The 21,609-nt window shown below is 33.4% G+C and overlaps 2 protein-coding genes and 1 pseudogene across 2 annotated transcripts; 2 read left to right on the top strand and 1 right to left on the bottom strand.

The window, feature by feature from the left end:
• Positions 1 to 628: 628 nt before the first annotated feature.
• On the bottom strand, positions 629 to 1,525 carry LOC149260359 (glucan endo-1,3-beta-glucosidase 6 pseudogene; annotated as a pseudogene).
• Positions 1,526 to 7,218: 5,693 nt separating this feature from the next.
• On the top strand, positions 7,219 to 9,460 carry LOC149260358 (indole-3-acetate O-methyltransferase 1-like). Its single transcript, XM_089458440.1, has 4 exons — positions 7,219 to 7,471; positions 7,635 to 8,081; positions 8,444 to 8,701; positions 9,062 to 9,460. The coding sequence occupies exons 1-4, from the start codon at positions 7,385 to 7,387 to the stop codon at positions 9,458 to 9,460; spliced, it is 1,191 nt and encodes a 396-aa protein (XP_089314566.1). The 5' UTR covers positions 7,219 to 7,384.
• A 4,335-nt stretch (positions 9,461 to 13,795) lies between these two features.
• LOC149260357 (uncharacterized) lies at positions 13,796 to 14,374 on the top strand. The gene has a single exon (XM_089458419.1). The coding sequence runs from the start codon at positions 13,796 to 13,798 to the stop codon at positions 14,372 to 14,374; it is 579 nt and encodes a 192-aa protein (XP_089314545.1).
• Positions 14,375 to 21,609: the final 7,235 nt, after the last annotated feature.

The following is a 21,609-nucleotide window of genomic DNA, read 5'->3' as shown; positions in this document are numbered from 1 at the left end:
ACTTATGTTTTATGATTAAGTTAAATTAATTAATCTAAGTGAAGGTTTTTATGCCACATGTATTGACAAAATGATATGTGGCATATAAATTCATGACATATAAATACCATACAATAAGAATACTCAACATGATCTATTATCGAAAATGTAACCATTACAGTTTGCATGCGCATTGCACAACTTACATGTCTAATAATAGTGTTAAAATGTGCTAACTCTTATTTGATTACAAGATAAGTGTTGGTATAATGAGGTGGAGAAGATCTTGCATGCCCACACAACCAATAATATTATATACTAGAAAAATGCACTCTTTTAAACATGTCAAATAAATAGAGACTAGCTGCTAAATGGTGACCTATTTCTTTTGCATATTTCCACATAAATTCATGCACAAATGGTGTTTAAATGGCATAAATTTTTTTGTAAAATTATCCTTAGTGAGGAATTTAAGGTGACTAGGCTAGTAAATGTTTTATTATTGTAGCTAGACAATGTTACAAAACTAGAAAATTCTCCATGTAAAGATGGTCTCCAAGTAAGATAACTATAGGAAGCATGTAAATAAAATTTGTTGGCATTCATAAATTGAAGAATGTATAAATAACTCTACAAAGTATTATAAAACTTACAAAAGAACAACTTCCATAGCCCCAACAACATACATGAGAGAATATATGCAATTGTTAATAGCTAGCCTTGATAGACTAACTACAATTTGGATCTCAAATTTATAGTTCCCTTGAAATGGGTCAATCTTAGTTACCATGGTTAGCTTAGAAAACCCACAATCACCATTATCTTTATTTTTCACCTTATAGTACGAGTTAAGTGCATATTATGCATAGCCTTGATACTTTTAGTTGTTGTGTGATGATTCATGTCTCAAAGAAGTGCAATCACCATGTGTACAAGCATAGATGATACTATAGGGTAATTGATTTAACACTAAAGGGCTTGCACTTGGGTTGACCACACACCATTGCCTATGAAAATATTTAACACCCTTAGAAGAAACCAATGTTATATTCTGTCCTTGTCTTGACAAATTGATTGCATATTTGGGCATCCCATTGTACTACAAAATCCCCCAATGCCTTTCAAATTTACATCAACATGGTAAAATACTTTTTGCATCTTCATCAACATGACTAAATATATAAGTTACAAAATTTACATGTCATATTAGTATACCTTAACTGTTTTTTATATGATCAAAAGGTTCTAATTAAATCACTATGCATAATTGATGTTTCCATTCTTATCACCATCTATAAGTCAACCAAATTCCCCCACAAGGATAAGAAAAGTAGGGAACCTTGACTTCTTCAGATCCTGAAGCAGTAAGAATCACATCAAACAAATTTGTATGATGGATATTTTCCTTAATAAATGGTTAGCCAATACCATCAAGAAAGACAAACTACACAAGACATTTTTCATTACTATACAAACTTAGAAAGAGGTAGATATTAACTATAAAATATCCACCATTGTTAGCTAAAATATAACAAATCTGTATCATGAGACATCGCAAGCTTCAACTCAACATCGTTTCCTATATGCCATTTCATATGGAATATATACAAAATCTCAAACTGGAAGGGAACAAGTTCCTCTATATGTTATGAGTGGTCAAGTATGCCATGAAAATATGATACCAAGATAAATATAGAAAAAAATTATGACATGGAGAATTATCCTCTAACCTAAGGCCATGATATTTAACTTTGTTGTACTAAACTCTTAAGACAAAAATGAATTAAGAATACTATTGTAGATTGATACTAATGTACTAGTGATATAAATTTTGATGGGAATAGTGACAAAAAATTTTGAAGTGCACTATTTGGGGTGTAAGGAATACTACAATTTTGTGGTAAATCAACTTAAGCATCATTTTACTAGAGATTTCTTTATCAAATAAATACTTGGCTAGGTTTTCTGTTTTTGTAAATATTCTTACCAAATTCTTCATAAGATGAGATTGAACCAAACTAGAACAAAATTTCCTCAATTACCATACATATCATAAATATATCCCTTCTATTTGTAATTTTTTCATTTTAGCCTATGCATTTATTCTATCCACTAATTTCTAGTAGTTGACACACACTAAGGGCTCCAGTTTTGGGGGTTGGCCACATTGGGCTAAAAAACTTGTAGAGATTTTCTAGTGCTAGGAAGTTGGATAGTGTGTTTCTCGTTGGTTAGCCTTTGAAGAGAAGAGAAAGGAAAGAAACTTCAAAACTAGGTGAGGATGGTACAAATCCCAATGTACTCATCTTACTCTTATCTAAGTTTAAATTTAGATTTTGAACACTAAAAAGGAAAATAATATTTGCAATATAGTTTGTATATATTTTTCAATAAATATACTATATAAATGAAAATGATAGAATTATTGTTATCTATCTATCTATCTATCTATCTATCTATCTATCTATCTATCTATCTATCTATATATATATATATATATATATATATATATATATATATATATATATATATACTAGAGATTTATGTAATTTTTTTGTGCTCAACTTAGAATTAACGCATGTTATTTTTAAAATAAAAATAAAATGTTATTCTAAGAAAGAAACAATATCTACTCCAATATAGATGTTTGATTAGTTTTAATCAAAAGCAGTTAAAACATTAACATTACTATTATAATTATGAGGAGATGTAGTGAAAATATTTATCTTGATGTTAATATGAAGTAACACAATTTTATAACAACTTTAAAAAGAGATAAAGTAATTAAAATTAAAAAAATCTTATATTTTCATGGAAGATTTATAATTTTTAAAAATGTTTCATTACAAAACTTAAATAAATATTTGAATATTTTTAATAACTAATTTCTCCCCAAACATATATATTTTAAAACATAACTATAATAATATATTTTAATATTGAAAGGGAAAAAATAATTGAAAGTTTCCTAAATTAATTGTATTTTTCAAGCTTTTGTGGTTGGAGTGCCCCCTTACTCTTATTCCAAGGGAATAAAAAATAGAAAGTAAAAAAATAAATTAATTGCATTTTTCAAGCTTCTGTGGTTGGAGTTGTTTAAAAGAAGATCCACATATGTGAGATTTATTGACATATTCAACAATAAATTCCTTTATAATAGAAAAAAATAATTAATTCATAATAAAAAGATAATATGTAATTCATTTAATTTTTATTAGAAAATTAATGTGAGACGTTTAAAAAATATTATTATTCACAAAAAACATTGGGAATAAATAAAATATTATAATATATAATGTAAAGTAATATTGATATGAATTTAGAACTATATTAATTAAAAAACTAAAAGAACATTTTGATTTGGACACTGTAATCTATAGATAAAATATTTAGATGACAAAATAAAATATTTTAATATTAACAATGTCTATTATATAGTTAAAAAAATATGATTAAAATATATCAAATAGTTTTATTATTATACATATTGGTTCTTTGTAAAGTGTATTATTTAGTGGCAAGTTTAAATTGTGTCTCCTACACAATCTAAATGCTCAAAATTATACATTTTGGTTGGTTGGAGGGTTTATTTTTCAGTTGCAAGTTTAAATGGTGTCTTGTACACAATCCTAAGTGCTTAAGAAATTTTTCAAGATTAAATCCATTTATGTATTAAAAAATACTATTTAAACACTAAACAATTATACAATCCTAAGTGCTCAAGAAAATTTTCAAGATTAAATCCATTTATGCATTAAAAAATACTATTTAAACACTAAACAATTACACATAGTGGATATCTCTATGTGTATATATGTGCATAGAGAGATATCTAACCATATATCTATCACACATCAAGAGCAATCAAATTTCTAAATATACAAATCTTTTTTCAAGTTTTACACTCACAAAATTTGATTCTCTAAACACTTTTACATTAATAATTAAAATGATTCTATACTAATTTTAATAATAATAATATAATTTGTAATTTTTTCCCGCAATGATTTAAAACACGCTGTATTGTATTAAGAAATAAAAATAAGTTAATCTTATATGAAAATAGTAGTTTGATTATCTGAAATCTAATATCTTAATTATACGATTATTTAATTAAAAGAATTATATATAATAAAATATATAAAATTAACATATAATCAAAATAATTCAAATCATTATTAAAATTAATTTATATATCATGAAAATAATTAAAAATAAAACAATTAACCTCTCTGAATAAATGTTGCAAACGACTAACGACGAATTTTTTTTCAATAAGAAAAAAAGCTATATTATATTCATAGATATTTGGAGAATACATCATATGGTAGATAGCAGGAGATATCCCAAATAGGTCATGAAGAGAGATCATGAGAAATAAACTATAAGATCCTAAAAACATATAAGACAGAGGGATGATATAGATCCATATCAGATTAGAATATGGCAAAATACTGTCTCTGGACATATCAAAATAATATAACGATCTATTGAATAATAGCATCTGAAATAGATGAACATGATAGAACATGATGAAACATAGAGGAAATATAGAATATAATAGGTTCATGCTGCATACCATATATGAGGATAAAAAATATTGAAGTAGCAAGTTTATACAACGTACTAGATATGAGAAGAGAGTTACTTATGCTATGTATCTGGAAGGTGGAATTCCTTAATGTTGTGTCGAATTTCTCCAACAGTGATGGAAACCTGCCAAAATTCGTTTGGAGAGGAGAGACCTTCTTTGGACAGTGCATCTGCCTCCTTGTTGAATGACCTTCCAATGTGATGAATAAAATAATCCTTGTGAGCCTTCCATATAGATGTGATTCTTTCTAGCCACCCTAAGAGATTGATATTCTAAATGAAATGAGTAGATCTCACGTGATCAATGATCACCTTAGAATCACCAAAAAAGTGTAGACCTTGGATATTTAGGAAGTCACAAAAACTCAAGAGACCAGCCAAGGCCATTGCATCCGCTTTGTTATTCGATCCCTTCCCACCATTCCATGTGATTTTAATACATTGATCCACATCAGGAATAATGTAAACCCCACAAGCATAGATTCCATTCGAGGCTGCCCCATCAAAAAAGCGCGAGGAAGAACAGAAAGATTCGTCGAGCACCCTGTTTGTTTCTTGACATTTTGTTGAGTTTGAGAAGACCTATTGGTGGGAAGGAGAGATATGATAGAATCTAAGACATGACCAAAAATATCTTTCTATCTTGAAACACTTCTTTATTTCTCCATTTCCAAAGGACCAGATAGTGATCAACGGAATAGGCCTCCAAACAGGTCTCATTTTTCTCCACCAATGAAAAGCCTCTCTTATTGATGAGAAAGAAATCCTATTTAGCCCAAAATGATCAACCAATGATTTCCATATCATAATAGCAAGAGGACAGACCAAAAAAATATGATAGTTAGATTCCTCATTTGCTTTGCAAATGGGACAAATAGCTGGCCCATGCCAATTTATTTTTTGTAAATTGTCCCATGTCAGATTCTTGTTGTTGAAGACCAGCCATGCAAATACAATCTTCTTGGTAGGACAGTTTGTTTTCCAGAAAACAGTGAGGAAAATGTTGTCTAGGGAAGTAGGATTCTCCATCTGTAGCATGTTATAAGATAATCTTCCTCCGATGATTTAAAGATACCCCTGTTGTGCATATATGATATGATCTTGTTCCATTGAGAAGATTGTGAACCATATAGACCTATCTTTTCAGCAGAGTTCCAAACAGGAATAGAGCCTACCCATTTATCTATGACTTGATCCCAATAAAAAAATCCCATATGCTGAAGATAGAGAAGCAGCTGAAGAGGAATTTTATAATCCGAAGCCTCACCCACCAACGAATCCAAGCCAATTAAGATCTTTTTTCCTGATTGGAAATTCCATGCCAGGTTTTTTAGAAAATAACCCTCTATTTTATGAAAACTACGCCAAATGGCAGAACCTTTAGGAGGACCAAAAGAACCCTGTCTAAACCAAAAAGAAATATCTCTGTTATCCAAATATTTAGCCTTGATTATGTTGCTCCAAATACTGATCCCGAAAATTGTCTTCCACAATGATTTGCAAAGAAGAGCAATATACCGCACCCCCGAGGGTTTTAGGCCGAGACAGGTTCGCTAGCTTTGACAAATGGAATTTTCTATGGTGCCTGTTTGCTCCCTAAATGAAATTAGCCGTGCTCCGGTTCAATTTATGGATAATCTTGGCAGGGATATAGAAAAGGTGTACCCAATAAACTAATAACTGAACCAGAACAGTTTGAGTTAAAATAAATCTACCTACCAGAGAGAATTTTAAATTCCCAGCCCAAAATTCTCTTGATGAATCTTTCATGAATCCATGAACAATCTGCAGAGGTGTAACCTACTAGCTTGAGATGGAAACCAAGGTATTTCAGGCCCTCATGGAGTGTGAAAGCGGCGACGTTTGCAGCGATTTAGACATGTCACCAACTACTACAAGGGGAAATGACAACCTTACAATAATTTTCTGGACGTCTTCTATTTATGATTTAGATTTTTATTTTATTTCTAAATGTTGGATTAATTTTGTATATAGATATAGATATATATTTTAAATAACAATAAATCGTACTCTCGTCTAATATAATCACATGATATTGCGTGGCAGTGAATACTTTTAACAAATCTAATCCTATGATACTACGTGGCAGTGAATGCTTTTAACAAATCTTGCACACATCGATTTCACTACATTGGACATATTCGGACTTTAACACGCATGGATTTATCTGCCTATTATGATACGTGTAAACATTTTTTGTAATAATTTTATTAAATAATTATTTATGAACTGTTATAAATTGATAAATGTTTTTAGAGTTTTTTTTATTCCAAATTGTTGATTTTAGAAATATTTTGAAATTGGCTGGAATAAAACAAATAAAAAACCTCACCTGCCCAACAAATTTCGGAATATTTTAAAATAAGAATGTTAATTATTTATAAATTGATATTGTTTATAAATAGATAATGTTTATAGATTTATTTTGATTTGTAAGTGTTGATTGCAGAAATATTTTTGAAATAAGATGAAATAAAACAAATAGGAAATCGTCAGCCAGCCCATCTAATTTCCAATTTCGAAATATTTTCAGAATCAAGAATCAAATTGGAAATTTTATCAAAATCAACACCTAAACTTAAGTTGTTTTTGTGCTCCAATTGTCAATGAAATGGACTAATCCATGTCCTATGCACTGAACTCCAGACGTTTTTTGAAATGACGTTTCGTGTTCAAATCACAGCAACTCAATAGTCTCCTGGGGTGCTATAAGTATTCATGCTTCAACTTGCTTAGCTTCACATGCATTCAGCTTTCAGCGTCGAGAAATAATCGCTGGGACATCTCTCCAATGGAGAACATGAAACGTCTGCATAATGTGCTGTGCATGAAGGGTGGAAACGGGGATTCGAGCTATGTTAACAATTCATCTGTCCATGTAATCCCATTAATCTGAGCTCGCAATCTTATAATTAGAAATATTAATATTTCTAATGGACTAATTCATTCTGTCTGGCAAAGCATCTATGAAATAATTGTCCTATCCAGTAAAACATTAATCCATCCAAGAAAATCCACTCATTGCAATGATGGTCGCGCAGTTAAATATGGCTATGGCCATGAAGCCCGTTCTGGAGCATTCGATCTACGAGAACGTGACATCTGTCATGGGAATGAGGGAGGTAGATAATGTATTTCGTATTGCAGACTTACGGTGCGCAACGGGGATCAATACTCTGCTCGCAGTAGACACCATCGTGAATGCTGTGAAATTAACTTTCATTCGGCGTTCCATGGACGTGCCGGAATTCCAGGTGCCCTTCGGCGATCTCCCGTCAAATGATTTCAATACATTATTTCGAACGTTGCCTCCACTGAAAGGCGGCGCAGAAGGAGTAACAGCAGCAGAGCACAATGAAGAAGATAAGCCTCCAGCGACTAGATGTTACTTCGCATCAGCGGTGTCGGGATCGCATTACGGACACCTTTTCCCAAGGCAAACCCTCCATTTCTGCCACTCCTCCGCTAGCCTGCACTGGCTCTCTCGAGTGAGTGAGGGACACATTCAATTTTATGAGTATTTTATTGAATCTCAGATTTTGTTGAATTTCAGATTTTGGAATATTTTAGAATCAGATGATTTTAATGATCTGATATTCCCTAAATTTGCAATGGACTAGACATTTAGATTGGTTTGCTATAAACTTTTAAAGTAGCTACATATTTAACTTTTAAAGTAGCACTTTTATAAGTGATTCTACTTTTTTTGATAGATGAAACAGTAGACCTGGCCATCCATCCTTATAACAGTTTTCCAGATGGTTTTTTGTTATTTTGGATGCCGGTATCTGCATAATGTGGTTTTCGGATAATAAAATCATGCCTTGAAAAAAAAACTATTCAATTTCAGGTTCCTGCTGACGTTGACAGAAATTCTGTTGCTTGGAACGAGGGTCATGTGTATATATCCAGTGATACAGTGGCCGATGCGTATCTCAACCAATTCACGCAAGACTTGGCATCATTTTTAGAAGCCCAAGCACAGGAAATTGTTCCCGGAGGATGCATGTTCATAGCGCTCCCGGCTCGTAATTCTGGCGACATAAAGCAACAAGGCGGGTTAGGAGCTTGCGCTCGTCACTTGGAAGCAGCATTTGAGGAGCTAGAGGTAAAATAGATAAATCGGTATAATTTCTCAGAATTACATTTGGATATTTAAATATAAAATTTATTTGGGCATTGGTGTTGAGTGACAATGGTATTATAGGTTGATTCACTTCAGAGCTCAATAAAGTCATTTTATATATTGATTTATTTAAGAGCGCAAGAACGTTACTTTATTTTAGAGTATTACTGTGATGATTTATTTTAGAGCTCAAGAAAGTTACTTTATTACTATGATATTTAAATTTCAATTTGAGGAGTGATAAAAATAACAAAGGATGATAAAAAATATTTTTCCCAACCATCCAAACTAACTTCAATTGACTTTTACATTTAAATATATTTGTTCGATTTGGACTAACAGGGTTTGATTGAAAAAGATAAATTGGACACTTTCAACCTTCCTGTCTACGGTCCAAGTGTGGAGGAGGTGCAGAGCATCGTGGAGGCGGAGCAGTCCTTCGGAATAGAGAACATGAGGCTTCTCACTGGTTTTCCTTTGCATCCATTGTTGGAGGTTAGGAAAGGGGAAGAGGAGAGGTTTGGGAGAAAAGTAAGTAACTTTTACAGAGCCTTGTTTGAGAATATTGTGGGAAGTCACTTGGGGTCGGATGAACATCTGGTTGATGAAATTTTCAAGAGTATTGCAAAGAGAGCGGCTGCTAAATATGAAGAGTTCGTCCCCAGTAACATGGACCTGGTTGTTGCTGTTCTGAGCTTGATTCACTCTTTCGGTTATCTTTGCATGCAGGCTTTATTATAATAAGAGCAGATTAAAAAACCATGAGTTTAGGTCTGATATTTTCAAAGAAACAATATTATTATTATTTTATTATAAGGAAGTCTCTTGTAGCTATTTGTCCTATTTCAGTTTCTTCACATTAAGAAATATCATGGAGAGAAGGTGAATGATATTTTTCAGTTTCTTCATTAAGAAATATTAAGATCAGAAGGTGAATGATATTATTTTATGTAATTTTCAAAAATTTATATCGATAATATATTATTTCTGTTTATATTTTATCTATCAAAAATATTATTATAATTTTTTATATTTTATCTATCAAAAATATTATTATAATTTTTTTAGTAATGTGAGAGGTAAGTATTTGTATACTTACATTTAGTTATCTATGGTCATTTAATTTATATGATTATGGATAGGAAGATATTTTTCTATAATTTATTGCTCATTTAATTTATAATTTAATATGATTATAGATAAGAAAATATTTTTTTATAATTTAATTTTATAAATTTTAGTTTTTTTAGTTATTTTTTTTCAATTTTGCCTAAAATATAACCAGAATATGTTTGACTCGTGAATATGAACTTTTTATTTTGCATAATTTGAGTTTTTCATGGTTTTTTTAGACTATTGGATCTATTTATATATTCTAAATAAAGAAAAATAAGAATCTTGATGATGTCTCTGATCAATCACATTATAAGTGGTTCAGCCTTTTAATTTAATTATCAGTGATTATTATGTGAATAGTAGGGATTTAACCTCCATGGAATATTCTAAAATATTCATAACAATATACACTAATCAATGGTTGAGATATATCTTTAAGTGGTTAGTCATATAAACAAATGCCATAAAAAATAAGCTATAATTTTTTAGATAGATAAATAAATAATAATAATAATAATTATAATAATTTGGAAAGAATTTTAATGAGCAGTACACTATCAGATTGAGACAACTTAGAATTTATTGTCAAGACTTCCTTTGTATTTGAAGGTCATTAGGTAGTGGTAAGCCTTGTTTCCCCATTAGGTAGTGGATCAGTGGTTTTCTGGGCTCAAATTTGTAAGGTAGGTATTGCATTATTGTACTCTTACCCCCTTGGATGTGCATTACTTGCTAATGCCTAAGAGAGGATTTCGATGGTGATTTTCACGTCGGTAATGAGAGTTTTGTTTTCTTGAGCATTTTCCATTTGCTCAAAAGTGCCTCTCTGAGATGGCCAAGGTTTTGTTTTGGGTTTGGTAGATATCACTAGTTTTTTTTTTTGTTTCTGGGTGTCGCAGTACTCCAGCTTTTGTTTGGGGTGTGACAACTCTTTTTATCATAAATCAACTAGGGTTTATATTCTTGTAGTTACTTTTATTAATAGTAAATAATACAATAGTTATAGAATGTAATCTCCTTGGGTATTTTTTTGAGAGGGATCTGGCATCACATGGTAACTATGTTATTACATGACAACAGTTCTTTGGAGAAGGGAAAATGCCAAGTGGTGGGTTTCATGTGCTGCATCTTGTGAAACCATTTCTTTCAATCTTACTAGAAGTCCATACAGCTGAAGGAAAAGTGCCCTTTAAGGAGAAGGTTCTTTAAATTGTAATATCCCTTTTAATCTTTCTCGTATGCAGTTAGTTGCCTTTATATGGAATACATTTAGCAACCAGTTCCGATCCATTCTATTGGATGTGTGTAATTCTGGCATAAATGTGTGCATCAATCAATTTGATAAAAATGGAAAGAAGAAAAGAGGAGTTGGAGGTTATATTTAAAAGTGGATCAACATTAATAAATTCGTTAGTGATTTTGGGATAGTGGCAGACGTAAGGAATAATTTAATGACTTTCGAGATACACATAGTCTTGTATTACATCACGATTGATGCGGGGAGAGGTCATGTTGTCGGAGAGCAATGACATTCATGGGAGCAGTTTTAATATCAATACCAGAACTGTGTATGCAATAATCTTATCTTGGCGTCTTGTTTGCCAAGTTTCGCAATTGCATGTGTGGACAGTATGTTAAAAATGAACGTAATAAAAGTGAGCACTCGTTAAATATTGTCAAAGCGTGACAAGATGCCCTGCATTACATTCCATATATCTGTATATTCTGTATCTTTGAAGTCTGGACAACTATCACAATTTGCAAGTTCCAACTAAGGTGCATTGAATATGCTTCGATGTACTTTTATGGTCATTATCATTAATAAAACAAAACAATTACATGAAATATCGTTGACATCCATGTGGGATAATTTAAAATATAATTGAAAGTGCTAAATGGTGTTCTTAAAAGTTGTTTATTAATGATATCAATAAAAAAAATAGTGAGCAAGTACATGACATATCGTTGACATCCATGTGGGATAATTTAAAATATAATTGAAAGTGCAAAATGGTGTTTTTAGAAGTTGTTTATTTCGATTTCTGTTTAATTAATAATATTTCATATGAATCTAGGCAGATCCACGAGGCCATCAGACTCACCCAAGAAGCATTGCACTCCATCTGGACGAAGAATCTGAAAGCCATCCTCCTCAAAATTGACCTCCCAAAAGCATTCGACCGAGTCAGCTGGCTCTATATAAAAATGATCCTCATCCACCTAGGCTTCCCCCATGCGTTCATCACTTGGATCATGGCCTGTATAACCTCCCCTTCTTTCAGCTTACTCATCAATGGCTCAGCCTCTCCCTTCTTCCACTCTGAAAGGGGCTTGAGACAGGGGTGCCCCTTATCACCCCTTCTCTTCCTCTTGGTCATGGAAGGCCTCAGCCGCCTCATGGACTCTGCTAAGCGGGCAGGAGATATTGGAGGTCTTCGCATATCCGACCTATGCTATCTTACACATCTACTATTTGTGGACGATGTTCTTATTCTTCTTGATGGCAGTATACGAGACTCTCGGACCTTCTCAAAGATCCTGCAACTATTTTTTGCAGCTACAGGCATGCTGCCTAATCAGATGAAATCTACCATCACTTGTGCACGTACCTCTGTGCAGGAGACCCGGATGGCCCTTCAGGCTTTCCCCTACTCTGTCCACCCTCTGGATAGAGGCCTCAAATACCTGGGGTTCAACCTGAAGCCTAAATGCCAAAGGATAGCTGATTGGGTCTGGTTGGTCGCCAAATTGGAGAAAAGACTTACTGGCTGGAGCTACAGATATCTCTCTAGAGCTGGAAGACTGGTGCTCATTAAATCTGTGTTAGAGGCTACCCCGGTCTTCTGGATGGCACTAGCATGGATACCGAGAAATATACTTGGGCGACTACAACAGCTGTGCAATCGATACCTCTGGAACAGGAGCCAGGACAAGAGAATCTTTGCATGGATCAGCTGGAAGAAAATCTCTCTGCCCAAAAAATGGGGAGGATGGGGCCTCAAAGAACTCCCTGCATTCGCCATGGCATTGGCTGCCAAGATGGGATGGACCTTGCTAACCAACCAAAGCCTATGGACACAGGTATCTTATCACAAATATATCTGGCCCCAGAACATTCTAGATTGGGCTCGACTACCAACTTGGTCAACTAAGGGAAGTTCATCAGTCTGGAAGGCTTTGATACATGCCCTCCCCCTCATAAGAGACAATCTTTCCTGGCGAATCAATGATGGCTTGACGGGCAGGATAGGCTTGGATCCATGGATCAACAGTGGGGGCAGACACATCCTCAATTCGGACCTTATTACTCATCTACAGTCCCGCGACATTAGGCATTTCGCACAAATCACAGACCAGCAGCACACTAACATTTTTTCCCAAGCATGGAAATCGGCCCAGCAATTGGATCTCCCTCCACATTGGCATCAGGAATGGCATCTCTTTACTGTGGCTTTATCGGAATCCCATATTCGCATTAAACAAGGTCCGGATGAACTTGTTTGGTGCCCTGCGGATCACGGTATATACGCTCCAAAGTATGGGTATAAAGCACTCATATCCCACAGAATGCCTGATCTGATTCACCTGTGGTGGCACACCATTTGGAAGCTTAAGGCTCCACCTCGATCCAGACTCTTCTTCTGGTGTGCCCTCAAAGGAATTGTCCCCTCAGGTGACTATCTTACTCGTAGATCTATCTACGGACCATCCTGGTGCATTTTTTGTAAGGCTGCATCAGAAACTTCGGAGCATATATTTCTACTCTGTCCTACTATCCACACCCTTTGGACCAACATCTGTAATCATTTGGGCATTGCTAGGAACTGGACTGGGAATGATCTATTGGACGCATGGGGCGCTTGGACACACAGGCATCCGGGCTCAAAACTGTTAAATCTCCCCCTCGTGATTACTTGGTACACCTGGTTTGCGCGGAATCGAGCTGTCTTCGAGGATTGAATGGTAATATGGAGCCGGGTTGAAGCCTCCATCATCGCTGCCTATCATGAATTACCCGATCCGCCTCCTTCTCGGCCCAGAATCATACAACCCATGCCCTTTATCGACAGAGCCACCCCGTGGGCCTTCTTCGATGGGGCAGCAAACCACGCGGGGTGTGGAGGGGGCTTTGTTCTACACATTAACGATCATCACTGTTATCTTGCAAAAATGGGATTCGGAATCGGATCAAATAATCTTGCTAAGCTTTCTGCCATCCGAAATCTATTGCACTTTGCATTATCGCATCAACTCACAAATATCAATATTTTTGGGGATTCAATGGTGGTCGTAAACTGGATCAATAATGTCACTACATGCCATGCTCACACACTCAGCAATATATTACATGATGCTCTCACTCTCAAAGCAGCTTTTAATCATTTCTCTTGTGTTCATATTTACAGAGAACATAACAGCGTTGCTGACAAACTATCCAAAGAGGCCTCGACACTTCCCAGAGGCGAATGGCTAATCGAGGAGCAGAATGGAAATGAAGAGCACCGTTTTTACCACAGGCCATTCATAGAGCAGAGATAACAGAGGGACAACAGTCCCGTTAACCGATAGTAATGGAGATTATTTTGACATGATGAACTGTTTTGAACTATGGCTATTTTGTATACAAAAGGATCACGATTGTGATAGAGAATAGGCTTGAACAGCCAGACATATGTATGTACCCAGCAAAATTTTGTAGCTATTATCTGACTTAACACCTTGAGAGGTGAATTTTGTATGAACAACACAGTAATGCCAAGGCATCTACTATATGTAATTTTCTAATATTAATGAAAATTACTAATTTTTCCAGTGGAAAAAAAAAAAAAATATTTCATCTATATTAAATGTATTATAATTATTAATAAATAAAAAATAAAATAACAATTATTATAATTTCCAAAGTTGTGAGAAACACCATTCAATTACTTTTTATTACACTTAATAGCTCATAGTACCCACTCATACATAACTTACTCTATATAATTTGGCACATTATTGCATACGTTTTTTTTGTTAGTTTACTACATTTTTTAAAATAATTATTTTAAATATTAAATTACAATCTACTATAAATTGAATTTTAAGAAAAATGATCTTAGCATGCATTATTTGAACAAAATATTGCAGCTTGAAGACTCTTGTATGTGATATGTCTCAGCCCTATTCAAAATTGTAAAGTGTGTTTTCTGATGATCTCCTTGTTACTAGTGGTAATGCTTTGAAGGACCAGGGCAGTCCTTTGATAGATAAGAAGATGGGGCAAATGAATGGAGAAAAAATGATGGGAATTGAATAAAATCAAGTGGTCAACTGAAGAAAAATGGGGTAAGATGGGGCAAATGAATGGAGAAAAAATGATGGGAATTGAATAAAATCAAGTGGTCAAGTGAAGAAGAATGGGGTTCATCTAAGGATGGGAATACTCTTTTTGATGGCAGGTCACATCCATTGCAACAATTTGGATATAACGAACACCCACTCTAGGATTTCGTGTTTCTTGCCTCCGTGATGAAAATAATGAAGACAAAATACATGTTAATTTTTTACTTGTGTTATTTGATGCAAGTTTTGTAATGAATGACTGAAAAATACACAGTGAGAGAAAAATGCATATTACGCTAATTAAGGAATGTTTTTCACTTGTTGAACTTGTAGTATTGAATTTAACACACTGACACTTTACAACAATGAACTAACAATCTTCGTGATGAAAATAGTAATGTGGAAAATTTATTTACATAATGAAAAAGGCAATATGGGATATTCCAATCAGGTTCCAAGGCATTTTTTAAAATGTGGATTTGAGAAAAGGTTGTTGTGGAAGGTGTTGTTTGTATATGGGAAAGATTTATCTACATAATGAAAAAAGCAATATGGGATATTCCAATCATGTTCCAAGCCATTTTTTAAAATGTGGATGTGAGAAAAGGTTGTTGTGGAAGGTGTTGTTTGTATATGGGAAATTTCCTGGTCATGGTATGTAATCCTAATGTTGATAGATATGTCTACTTTAAAATGTGGATGTGAGAAAAGGTTGTTGTGGAAGGTATTGTTTCTATATGAGAAATTTCCTGATCATTGTGTGTAATTCTAATGTTCATAGATATGTTCTACTAAGTGGTTCTAGTTAATGGGACATTGATGTGAGCATTCAATATATTTTTATTCTTTATCAAAGTATTTTTTTTTTGTATTTGCATAATTCAATTTATGCCTTACGGCGTTCCCTTTGCAACATTTGGTGCAAATGCTAGTTATAATTTTTTTAGTAATGTGAGAGGTAAGTATTTGTATACTTACATTTAGTTATCTATGGTCATTTAATTTATATGATTATGGATAGGAAGATATTTTTCTATAATTTATTGCTCATTTAATTTATAATTTAATATGATTATAGATAAGAAAATATTTTTTTATAATTTAATTTTATAAATTTTAGTTTTTTTTGTTATTTTTTTTCAATTTTGCCTAAAATATAACCAGAATATGTTTGACTCGTGAATATGAACTTTTTATTTTGCATAATTTGAGTTTTTCATGGTTTTTTTAGACTATTGGATCTATTTATATATTCTAAATAAAGAAAAATAAGAATCTTGATGATGTCTCTGATCAATCACATTATAAGTGGTTCAGCCTTTTAATTTAATTATCAGTGATTATTATGTGAATAGTAGGGATTTAACCTCCATGGAATATTCTAAAATATTCATAACAATATACACCAATCAATGGTTGAGATATATCTTTAAGTGGTTAGTCATATAAACAAATGCCATAAAAAATAAGCTATAATTTTTTAGACAGATAAATAAATAATAATAATAATAATTATAATAACTTGGAAAGAATTTTAATGAGCAGTACACTATCAGATCGAGACAACTTAGAATTTATTGTCAAGACTTCTTTGTATTTGAAGGTCATTAGGTAGTGGTAAGCCTTGTTTCCCCATTAGGTAGTGGTAAGCCTTGTCTGCAATGGAAACAAGGGTGTTACGGCTGCCATCGTCCTTGATTTTATTTCAATGGTTGATTCTTTGAATATTTGACAATTAAACAGATATAATGGTGGTTTACTCATCAACTTACAGAATATTCCACAAATCAACAATCAAAATCAAAATAAAAAATACTGAAAAAATATGTTAAAATACGTTTGGATGCCAGTCCCGGCTTCAACAAGTCACAGGTGGATTGTTGTTTTTCGGTCTAAAACCATAACAATATATCTACACCGCAATAAAGAAAAGGCGAAGTGGCGAAGTTGTGAAAGTTTGTTGTCCTTTTTCACTTTTTCAGTGTTGCGTTGAACGAAGGCTTGGCGTTGACTGGCAAAGTAAAGAGATTGTCCAGATGTTTGTAAGCTTTTTTTATTAGATTATTGTCTATGATATTACAATTCAATAAAGACTCAAAATATATGGGTTGCAATTAAATTGTTATAATGTGGGGAGAAATTTGATTTTAGAGGAAATATTTTTATTTTTTATTAAGAAATAATTAGTGAAAAAATAATACACTTGAAGAAAGATTCAAAATATTTCATATTTTTAAGGTAATATTATCTTAGAAACAGAATTAATAAAGTCAAATTTTGTTATGAAAATGTATTCATTAAACTTTATAGTTGGTGTAGTTTTGAATGGTAAGGAAAACTATTTAAGAAAGATAAAGAGTACATTCTTTTTTAATGATTTATGGGATGGAGTTTGTGAAGGATAAATGATAGAATAGGATAATGATACGAATCAGAAGTGAAGTTGAAGGAAGAAACACTAGTGAAGCCCACATATGCCAAAGAATCTGCTGTTTGGAAGAGAAGGATAAGAAAGTATTTTCTCTCATCAATGCTACAAAATAAGCAAGGAGGTAAGAGACACATTGTCTCAGTTACTGATTCCTATGGTGATCTTAAGAAGTTAAAAGATATTTGTAATTCTCATTTAGAATTAGAACTCATACAATTGCTTGTGAAGCTTTTTAATTTAGAATTGAAAGATGATAACCCCATGGCACTAGGTTCATCAATAAAAGCTATAATGCATGACATTGATGCCACTGGAGTAAAGATTGATCTGCCTCTCACAACCTTCATAAAATCCCTCTATCCTACCTACTCTCACTACCTTGAATCTTTGTAAGTGAGTGGCGAGATGAAAAGCATAACATTTGACACCCTAGTTACGAACGTTACAAAAAGAGAAAAAGCCTTTGGAAGGAAGAATCAAACATCACAGTCCATTGAAGAAATTGTATTTCTTGCCCAAAAAGGAAAAACAAATAGTGCTAGAGGAGACAATGACAAAAGAGTGTGTGGGAGAAAGAACTTCAGATGAAGGGGTCATATACGAAATCATATAGAGAGACCTAATCTACATTGTGTCCATTGTGCAAGAAATGGAAATGAAGTGAAACCATGTTTATTTCCATGGGAGAAGATCAAAGAGAGTATTTCAGACAATTTGTTAAAAACATAGATGGTGTGGAATACTTTGCTGATAGGTATTGTCTCAAGCCTTCAAGGATTGGAACAATTATACTTAAGCTTAATTGGTTTTCAAATTATGTCCTACATGATGTTCTCTATCTTCCTTAGTAATGGAGGAACATGTTATCCCTTGTGCAAGTAGGGTCAAAAAGGTAATTCCATCCACATTTTTTATGGAAAGGTTGAGATAAGGAGGCCTTCCAACAATAAGGTCATTATCTTTGGAGATGAAGACGAAAAGATGCTAAATATAAATGGGACATCTACATCTTCTGCACAATTTGCAGGGCATCCCACTTAACATAATGAAGGTACAATGCCTTCAAGTCTTCTATGGCATGCTAGATTTGGACATATTAATTATGGTAGTCTTCATTTGATGAAGAAGAATGGTGTTTCTGGTCTTCCAACTATTCCTCAAAACTTAAAGAAATGTTTTGTCTGCATTCTTGAAAAACATAGTAAACAACCATTTCATGACTCCAATTCTAGAGCATCTAGAAAACTTGGATTTTTGTGGTCTTATGATTCATTCATATTTGTGTGGTCTTATGCTTATACCTTTTGCAAATGGAAATGAATATATCATGACATCTATTGATGACTACACCAAAATATGTTGGATATCTTTAATAAAAGATAAGTCTAAATCATTTGAATCATTTAAAAACTTTCATGTATGGATTGAAAATGAGGCACAAACAAATATTGAGGTCCTTCGTACTGATAATGGATTAAGTGCATACTAGTAATGATTTTCAATCCTATCTTAACCAAAAGGTGTAGCTGAGAGGATGAATAGGACATTGTTGAATGTGGTTCATTGCATGATGTTCTTTAAGAATGCAAAACTAATGCTTTCGACTAAAGTTGTTCTGTTTGTAGTCTATGTGAAGAATAGATGTCCATCACATGCTATTTAAAATAAGTCTCCTTATGAAATGTGTTATGGCCACACCCCCTCCATCCAGCACCTCAGGGTTTTTGGTTCCACCAGCTATGCCTTGATTCCAAAAAAGTAGAGAAAGAAAATTGATGCAATGAGTCATGAATTCATTTCTTGGCGTAATCAGATACAACCAAGGCCTATCGTCTTTCCGATGAGGAAAATTATAAATTCATACCTTCTAGAGATGTAATATTCCTTGAGTCCACCAAAAGTGATGACTTTGTTGAAAGAGAACTTGATCATCTAGAAAGGATTTCTCTGATGAAGAATTATCATGAATTTGACAATGAGATTCCAACTGTTGAAGTGGGGAACCCAATTCTGTGTCAATCATTGAAATCTCCCTTTACATAACTAGAATCAGCTCCTTCGCATGAATAAGTTCCATAATTCTCATCAAATTTGGATGATGTTATAAGCATAATTGAGAAGTTTAACATTGATGATGTTGCACCCTTGGAGGAGCCATCTAGTCCTTCTCCAAAAATACAAAAGTGCTTGATTAAGACACTTGAAAGTGTCCATCCTAATGAGATTGGAAATATTGGTACCAAGAGTTCTACAAGATATGGCAATGGAGATGAAAATTATGGTGATGTAGATGAAATAAATACTCAGTATAATTATGAGCTGAATTTTTCTGCTAACTTTGAACCAACTTCTTCCAAAGAAGGTGCTTCTCATGATTAATGGAAAGAAGCCATGTAGAAGGAATATGATGCTCTCATTATAAATGGGACTTGGAAAATGGCGGATCCTCCATACAGAACCAAACCAATTGGTTGCAAGTGGGTCTTCAAAAACAAGTATAAAGAAAATGACTCACTTGAAAAACACAAAGCAATGCTCATGGAAAAAGGATTTGCACAAAAGGAAGGTGTTGACTATGAGGAAACCTTTTATCCCACAAAAAAATGGGTGTCCATGCAAACCATATTCTCTTTGGAAGCATAGAAAGGATGGAAAATCCATTAGATGGGCATGAATACTACTTTCTTGAACGCGGATTTGAAATAAAATGTTTTTATGTCTCAATATGAAGGTTTTGTTGCAAAAGAAAAAGAACAAAAGGTGTGAAAGCTCATAAAATATTTGTATGGTCTAATACATGCACCACGAGCATGGTATCAAAAGATAATTGAGCATATTCTGAAGCTAAATTTCAAACATTACATATATTATGCAATTTTGTTTGTCAAAAATGTTGGAAAAATAGTTGTGTATCCTGTAGTATATGTAGATGATTTGTTAATAACAGGAAACAATGAAACTTATATTGCATCCATGAAGAAATATTTGAATAAAGGTTTTGAAATGACATATTTGGGACATCTTCATTATTACTTAGGCATTGAATTCAATCAAAAGCATAAATACATATTCATTTCACAAAAAAATTATGTTGGAGGACTACTGAACATATTTGGCATGATAGATTGTAGCCCTCTCTCCACTCCAATGGATCAGAACTTGAATCTTACGTCGAAAGAATGGAATGAATTTAAGGATGCAACCAAGTACAAACAACTTGTAGGAAGTATCAACTACCTAACCATAAGCCGACCAACTATCTCATATTTTGTGAGCATCCTTTCCATATTTATGCATAAACCATGTGAGGGATATTGGTCTGCTGCGAAAAGAGGCCTACGATACTTAAAGGAAACTCAAGATCATGGAATTAAGTAAACAAAGGTGGAAGACTTCAATCTTATTGCACATTCTGCTTCAGACTTCAGTGGGGACAAGGAAAATGGAGCATCAACTTCAAGATATCTCATGAGTCTAAGATCAAGAACTGTCTCATGGAGGTCATGTAAATAATCAATTCCAACGAATTCGACAATGGAGGCAGAATATGTGGCGGCTACAAAAGTGACAAAGGATATTTTGTGGCTCAGGAAAATACTTGAAGACTTGCAGGAGCAACAAGTGAACTCAACTCCTTTACTTGTTGATAATACTTATGAAATCAAGTTGACCAAGGACCCCAGATTCCATGATCGAATCAAGCACATCAACTTGAAATGTCATTTTATTTCATACAATGTAGGGGCCAAAACTATTCATCTAAGACATTGTTCCACAATTGAGCAAATTGTAGACATTTTCACCAAAGCACTTGGAAGAAAAAAACTGAGAAATGTAGAACGATGCTTGGGCTCACAAACGCTCCTTCAGATTATGAGGGGGAATGTTAGAAAATGTAATCCTTTGGGATTATGGTAAAAAGTAATTAGGTATGAAGATTAGGTGTAATAACGAATAGTTGGTTGGGAAAACTGACATCCCACATGTATTCTCCATATAATAAATATCTCTTATTTCT

This window comes from Pinus tabuliformis, chromosome 6 (genome assembly GCF_031772625.1).
Source record: "Pinus tabuliformis cultivar Carrire ecotype Pingquan chromosome 6, CPIR1, whole genome shotgun sequence".
NCBI lineage: Eukaryota > Viridiplantae > Streptophyta > Pinopsida > Pinales > Pinaceae > Pinus > Pinus tabuliformis.
Note: the sequence above shows the minus strand (reverse complement) of the source record. Positions and strands in the feature narration are given on the sequence as shown.